Raw genomic sequence first — 7,683 nt, forward strand, 5'->3', positions numbered from 1 at the left:
AAACGAACGAGAGGAAAAATCCTCATCTTCGCTACTTGTCCCATGAAGTCCCTGGGATTAGGTCAATTAGATCTGCCAGAGCTTGGCCTCAGTTTCCAAAGACAGACGAAGAGGTATTTTAAGCCTGTGTAAACTTGACTGTGACTGCAGCCAGGGTCCTGAGCAGGTACTGAGGGCCCAGGGCAGTCAGAATGATCATACTCATATAAGGTCTGTTTTCTTCCTTGCTAATGACATTTCCTCTTAATTTAGCTTTGTGATCACTTTTTCACAGCACAAAGGACAACTGACTTAGACTCCAAATCATACTCTCTGTGAATATATGTAAAAATGTTTATCAGAACATTCCCTATTTTATTAAAATTGTATTTGGTTAGTGTTTCACAGACTGTATTTCTATACCCAGTCTTCTGACTCCCTCCCATTTCTTACCCCCTTCCTAATGCCCTCCCAATTAAGTGGCTGCCACTTCTCAAATAATCAATATGTCAGTTAAAAACGTGTCACAGTGTGGTCATTGTAGGACTCCTATTCAAAGCTCATGTCATTTAGACTTTCATTGGCAGCTATTTTGTCCCATAAAAACGTTCAAGACAGCAATTTGTGAATCTTGCTCAGCCATGTAGAACTGTGGAAAAAAGGAGTCATTTCAAAAGTCAATTAATTGTGGCCTGTCAGAGTTCTTCTCATTCAGTTTTCTCCAGGCCTTGTCATGGCCTCACATCTGTCAGCCCTGTGTTGCCCAGGCTGCAATCAGATGCCATTACATGGGAAATAATGGGTTTATTCACCCCATTTATTGGGCTCTGTGTGGTAGACCCATTTGTATATCATTTTATGGTGTAGCAATTCCTTTTACATAAAATACAGGCAATTATGTAAGTCTGGCTAAAGCACTAAGGGGGGGTGGGAGGAGCCACCATTCAAATAATAGATGCTAATTAAAAAGAGGTAGATAATTTAGGTGTAAATACCATAATGAGCAATTCTTGATCCTAAATTAGTTCAACAACTTTAATGAGGTGACAGTTGCATTTTGTCTGTGCTTGTATTAAACTCCTTAATGTTTTTCAATGTCAGAAAAAACCATGGACTTTTTACAGCATCTATGTTCCATTTTAAAAATCAAGCAGTTATTGGTGAAGGAAGAAAGGGCTTTTTTTGCTTTAGAGGTAGTTTTTTCCCCCCAGGTTAGAGAGAGTTTTCACATTTGCCTGTAAAGGAAGACAAATCAAGCAGAGATTGGGGAAGAGAGAAAAATATCTAGAGAAAAAGCACATAACATATACACAGAGCAAAAGATGTTAGAGAGAATTTTGTAGTACTGAGCACAGGCTGCTTTCTAACCTCCCCCAAAAGGCTGTCTTTCCAAAATCCAGTTATTTTGTGAGGCAAAGATGTGTGGCCTGGGTTGCAGTGTATTCTATTACCATCCTCATGAGCTGTGGAAATCAGGTGGGGCAGGGTTTCCTTGCCTCCTCCCCCCAGACTATCTTGCTGTTAATGGCCCATCATTGTCCTGCCCCATGACTCAGAGATAACTCCCTCCGGACTATCTCCTGTTAATGAGCCTAATCAACACCTGGCCTCATGACTCATTACCCCATTGTGAGATGCTCCACCCAGAGGGAGGAACCAAGCATCCCATCGTGGATATAATCTGGGACTCTGAACACCAGAGACACTCTTTCTACTGGATTTCCAGAGGACAGGAGCTACACAGCCACCACTGGACCTTCTGAGGAAGAGCAGACCCTTTTTCTACAGGATCACCACTTCAGAGGACTGCAGCCATTGTTCTACCAGACTGCTACCACCACCCTGACTAACAGGGACTCAGGTTGTATCTTGACTCTGTCAGTTTGAACCAATGTTTTCTTTTACTTTTTTTTCTTTTCTTTAATTTCCATCAAATTGTTATTCTGACTTGGCACCTCCCACTGGTTTGTTTTCAAACTAGTACAATGTGAAGAAAGAGAAATTAATGTGAGTTAAAAGCCAGAGGTCACAGGGCTCACAGAGCCATTATCTTCAGGAAATCTTCCAGGTCCCAGTTTGGGTGGAATTGTTAACTTTAGTCCTTGGTTTTAACTCTGCTCCAGACTCAGTATCCAAAGACTGGGCAGAAATTTTTCAACTCTCAACAACAGTGTCTCTCAGGTCAGTTGAGCTCAAACTCACAAGGGTTGGCTCCCCTTTCTCTGGCAGCCTGGTAAACCAACATAAAATCCTTAAACCGAGGGGCACAGCCCAGCCAGGCTTCCCCAAAGTGTTCATTCCCTGTGAAGAGGAAATCTCCCCCTCCCTTCTTCACCTTGCACTGCAGAAGGGTTCGGATGGGGCCTCGCCACTCCCCACTCCCTTCCTCCTGCTGGAAAATCCGGTTTTTCTGCCTGTAGACTTTCTGGATGCTGACATCGACTTGGGACATGTGGTTCTCTGAGTCGTGGGAGACATTGCGGATGGATCCTTTCACCACTGGATGTGAAGAAGACAGGAGGTGGTTATGGAGCAGCAGGAGAACAGCTCAGGTAGCTCACCAAATGATGTAACTGGAGAGCAGCTTTGCTGTGCAGTTTTTACACCTACCGCCTGCCCATGGACACATTTCTGAGCTTATGGTGCACCCTTTGCACAGGGGATCCCCACACAAGCTGTGCTATGTCCTTGCAATTGTGCTTTATGACTACTTAAACCAGCTACATCAGAGGAAAAACCATCAACCTTGCTTGATGATGCATAGGTGAAGGATGAAAAAGCACATGGCAAAGGGTCAGCTCAGGGGTTCATTTTTTTCAGTTTGTGTTCCAGGACAATGACTGTCACAGTCAGCTCCTTCCTGACTCCAGGCTATTCTGGAGCTTTTCCTTTCACAGCACTAAGAGAGGTTGATCCAAGAAGAATCAGAATATGATTTGGTCAGAAAAAATGACAGCTTGTTAAATGTTTTTCATTTAAAGGTTTAGTGAGTTCCCTCTCAAAATACAATGTCATCCAACCACCAAAAGACACTTTGGAAGATGATGAACAACACTCAGAACTTTTAAAGTGACTTTATTTGAAGCCTTATTTAAAAATCACTTTGCATATATGTACCTTCTTCTTCCAGAAGGATCCTAGCTGGAAGGAAAGCATAAGAAGCCATAGTCTCTGTTTGAAAGCATTCTTTTCATCCATCATATGGAGAATGAAGCATCCCATCTGCCAGGTGTTTGCTGTCCTGAAGCCACCTCTCTCATTGTCACGCCTCCCATTTTTCACAGCAATCAATTATTCTGCTACTAATTGAAATTAATTTCAATACCACAGCCACAGAAGGCTCAGAGACATTCACCATTTGAGAAAGAGCTCTTCAGCTCTTTCAGAGGTTACATCACCACCCTCCTGTCACAAAACTCCTTCACTCATGTAAAGAAAACTCAACAATCCAAAATGCAGAAAAACGTTATCTCTGAAGCTTCCAAGAACTTCCTCATTTATTTAGATCTCCAAGGTAATACAGAATTTTGTGTAACAGATGTCTCTACTCTCTGTCTCCCTCTTTGTAAGCTTTTTTAATCAGATGCAGTCAAGTCTATTGACAAGCTATAATGCACTTGTTCCTGGTGCTCCAAGTTGCTCCTGCACTGCTCAGGGTGCAGTGACTGCAGACCCCCATGCTAAGGATAACCATAAAGCCCCCATTCACTCCCAGTGTCATTTACACTTTCATTAGCAGCTATTTTCTCTAATCAAAAAAGCTGATGATAGCTATTTGTGAGCACAGGGCAAGGAAGTCAAGCCATAAATAGAGTCAGTTCAAAGGGCTGTTTCTTCTGGTCTGTTGCTGCTGTGAGTGTGAGTGCTCCCTTTGTGTGCCTGGGCCCCCACATCTGTCAGTCTTCAGTGGCTCCAGCAGGGCGAGCGCCTGCTTGGGAACCGGCACCCTCCTCCAGGACAAACAAACATCCAGGGCTGGATGGCACCAATTAATTTAGAAGAAGAATAAAAATTACCAGCTGTGGAACACTTAAGGGAAGTGCACTCTGCACCGGTTTTGCATTTGCACCCTGGTTCTGGTATCTGATTTTATCAGCCTTAAAGTATGGTGAGCCCTGACAGGAAGACAGTGATGTGGTGGAGCTTTTGAATATTGAATATGGAGTTTGTAGTTCTATTTCTTTATTTAGGTACATTTACAACAATAGAATTGTGGCTATGTGGAGAGGCAGCTCTACAGCTTTAGCTATTTGAGCTAATCAAAGAAGTACTGATATGCATGTGGAAAAATATGGGAATAAAATTAACAAATCACAATTGAAAGAAATCTATTGCATTATTAAGAAAAATGGGAAAAGCTTTTCATGTATTATCAGATAACTATTTATTATTTTTTTTCTTATGGACTATTAACTGTGCTGTTTTCTCATAAGGCATGAAACCTAACCAGGATGTCTCTGAAGGAAGTTTAAATCACATGAAATCTTTAGCTAAGTTGCAAACAACTCACTGCCTCTGCAGAAAAAGAACTGGGGAGTGTGCAAACTGTGAGAGGAGAGAGAAGGCATATTCACAACTGGGATAAAAAGAAATAGAGACAAAGGGAATAAAAATGACCACACTAAGCACGTTCAACCTGAGTGTACATCTACACACATGTGACTCGGCTACATCAGCAAGTCAGCAGCACACCTGTGAGGATTACTCACAGTTCAGTTTTAGTTCATAACCTTTCTGCCTGCAGGAAGTGAGGACGTTGGCAGCAAAGCTTCTCCCTTCTAGGTCTCACTTTGTCCCCCATTCAGATTATTTTCCACAGTTTCTTTCTCAGAGAGCACACTCATACCATTATTTTTTTAAAAGCAGCAAATAAATCCAAATAATCAATATAAATTAAAGGCAGAATCACTGCCCTTTAGTCAGCTTACCAAAATCACTGCTGCAAATGGCCATAAGGAGTTCCACATTGTCACAAGGACGGCACATAGCTAGAAAAAACAGAGCAGTTACTTTTAACACTATAGTACATCCCATTGGAAAAGGACTGGTAAATTCAGAGAGGAAATGGGGCAGAACTACCAGCGGAAACAGCATTGTGATCAGATGCAAACCAAAATTCTTGTTTATGCAAATATAACCACAGCAAAGAAATAAGCACAGAGGATGTTCTCAGTGAGGGCACTGCTGGGCAGAAGGGCCCCTTTGCAATGCCAAACCCCTCATCCCAAAACAGCCTCTGTCACCAGGGATGCACCAGCTCAATGGACATCAGCTGCCACCTTCGATCTGCCCCACAAGTGGAGCCCCTGCTCTCACCTTCGACCAGGGCCATCTTTTTGACGTCGGGGCCAGCAGCGCCCTGGTTGCTCAGCAGCTCGTACTGGAAGCTGGCCGTGCGGCGGCTGATGTCCCTTTGCGGGCTGGCCTGCAGGAACAGGGCCACTCGTTGTGGCGTGTGGGCACTGAAGCAGGACACGTGGTGGTGCTGAGCCCCTTCTGCCTCGCTTACCAGCAGGTGCAGCTGCCCAGCATGCTCCACATAGATGCTGGCACCCTGGAAGTCGCTGGCGGGTTTGATGCAGACCGTGGTGTGCTGGACACTGGCCAGGTTAGGCTCCAGGACCACTCGCAGGGCTCGTGCTGGGTACATCCACTCCAGGGAGCCCTCGGTGCAGCGCAGGTGGACCTGCTCCACAGCACGGGAGCGGGGCTCCCAGCTCAAACCACTGCCAAGACAACACCATGCATCCATCAGTAATGGTGCCCACCAAGAGAAGAGAAGCCACTGCAGCACTCACCACCTGGACATACAGATCTTACTCCCAACTCTTATATAAATATTAAAAAAAAAAAAAAAAGAGAGATAATGACTCTTAAATTGGCTTCCTCCACAGCTGGACTGTGTTCCTTCCCTCCCTCCCCTTGGATATGAGCTGCAGCACCACGCAGGACGGATTGCTCACACCTGGGTGCACAGGAAGACACCTCAGCCCCTTTCACCAAATCGGCCTGCAGCATCCAGAGAAATGTCAGAGGGCAACTTCTTGCTGCTAAAGAGCTCAAAACTTTTCCTTGTTGTAGGACTGGCCACTTCTCAGCTGTCCAGAAAATCCCACCAGCAAGTGGGTGGACGGGGGTGAGATCCGCTGACTCAGAAGGAGCTGCACAGCGATGTTACGCCTGAAAATTTTGGTTTAAAGAACTACTTTCTAAAATTATTTTTAGTATTTCCAATATAAACTCACCAAGAAAATGTTTTTGATAAAAAGGGTGGTGCTAGCTCTGCTCCCAAGCTCTCACTCAAGCTTGTGCAACTCCACTGCTTTCAGAACAGTTACTTTTGCTGAGGTCGCTTAAGAAAATCCAATCCATGCTAGCATAATTAGTTAAAAGAAAAGTAAAAAGGCAACAAAATATAGGACGTAATTATTGAGAATATTGAGAACATTTGTGGCCTATTTCCCTGCCAGTGACTGAAGTAAACCCACCAGCACGGCGGCACCGCACCCAGCGCTGCGGGACCCGGCCGCTCCCTCCCCGTGAGCCCCGGTGCCCGCAGCCCCCCAGCCCCGGCCGTGCGCACCCACCTGCCCCTCCAGCTGCAGTGGTCGGCGCTGCCCGGGCGGGACCCCGCCGCCAGCAGCAGTAACAGCAGCAGGGCCAGGAGCCCGGGAGAGCCCCGCACCGTGGCCATGGGCTGGTGGCTCGGCCGCGCGCGGGCAGGGCTTTAAGGGCGGCGGGAGGAAAAGGGGGTGGGCTAGGCTGGGGGGGGGGGGGGCGGCAGCGCCGCGGGGAGAACCCCCCAGCACTGGGGCAGCGGGGACACCCCGCCATCGCCCTTCCACCTTCGCACCGCTGTCCCCATCGCCCGGGCCAGGAAGGCCCCTTTTGTCTCTGAAATATTTAGAAGTGATTAATAACAGTTTCTCATCGCGGTGTAGGAACAAACAAAAATCGTGTCAACATAATCAAAGCGAACTTTGAATGAATGATGGAAATTCAATAGTCTTAACTTCTGCTTTCATGATTATCTTTCAGGGGTCCGTGCACAAGAAAGCTCCAGGGCCCACGATTATCATGCTAAAAGCCGGGCTGTGCTTGCCAATAATTAGATTTCTATATGCATTGCCCTTTCCATATTTTCAATGAACGACATAGGGAGCTGCTCTTTTGCAGGTCTGGGAGAGCGAGGCTCTTTTCTGCAGCTCTTAAGCGTGGAATCGGGATTTCGCGCCGGGCGGGGACAATGGCCCTCGGCACGGCTGGGTGGCACATCCCAGGATCCGCAGGGCATTGTTCCCCACTCAGCGCCGCAGCGCCCGCGGTCACCAAGACCCTCCGGCCATCTGTTACCTTGCGGTTATCAGCGTGTTCTCACATTGCCCACAGATGTACAGGGAAAGAGGCAGAGTCTGCCTGCAGCCCTTCTGCAAAGAGGGATTTTCCTGAAGAGGAAAATAGATTTGTTAGAGGAGATATCCTGAAACCAGAGCTTTAGTCCTCAAGTGCCTGACACCGGACTCCTTGAATCCGATTTCGACCCACTTTACTGTTCATTCACAAAAACTTTGTATTCTTACTGTTATTATCAAAAAAATAAATAGCATTTCAGCCTTGGCTTTTACTTTGCTAATGTCCCGTCTTCTTCCCCACAGATACCTCCGCTGTTACTCCTCGCACAACTTTAGGCTAAAGTCTGGCTCA

General features: G+C 46.2%; 1 protein-coding gene across 1 annotated transcript; it reads right to left on the reverse strand.

The window, feature by feature from the left end:
* Nucleotides 1–2,161: 2,161 nt before the first annotated feature.
* LOC138120117 (meteorin-like protein) lies at nt 2,162–6,673 on the reverse strand. Its single transcript, XM_069032570.1, has 4 exons — nt 6,567–6,673; nt 5,296–5,705; nt 4,908–4,967; nt 2,162–2,478 (listed from the first exon to the last, which is right to left on the reverse strand). Exons 1-4 carry the CDS (start codon nt 6,671–6,673, stop codon nt 2,162–2,164), a joined length of 894 nt encoding a protein of 297 aa, XP_068888671.1.
* Nucleotides 6,674–7,683: the final 1,010 nt, after the last annotated feature.

This window comes from Aphelocoma coerulescens, chromosome 18, assembly GCF_041296385.1.
Source record: "Aphelocoma coerulescens isolate FSJ_1873_10779 chromosome 18, UR_Acoe_1.0, whole genome shotgun sequence".
NCBI classification, from domain to species: domain Eukaryota; kingdom Metazoa; phylum Chordata; class Aves; order Passeriformes; family Corvidae; genus Aphelocoma; species Aphelocoma coerulescens.

What these genes read in the sequence shown, in the direction of transcription:
- LOC138120117 (XM_069032570.1), bottom strand. Translation starts at nt 6,673, where the DNA reads ATGGCCACGGTGCGGGGCTCTCCCGGGCTCCTGGCCCTGCTGCTGTTA. An exon ending in CACTGCAGCTGGAGGGGCAG is followed by an intron (nt 5,706 to 6,566) that starts GTGGGTGCGCAC and finishes TTGTCTTGGCAG; the next exon opens with TGGTTTGAGCTGGGAGCCCC. An exon ending in AAAGATGGCCCTGGTCGAAG is followed by an intron (nt 4,968 to 5,295) that starts GTGAGAGCAGGG and finishes TGTTTTTTCTAG; the next exon opens with CTATGTGCCGTCCTTGTGAC.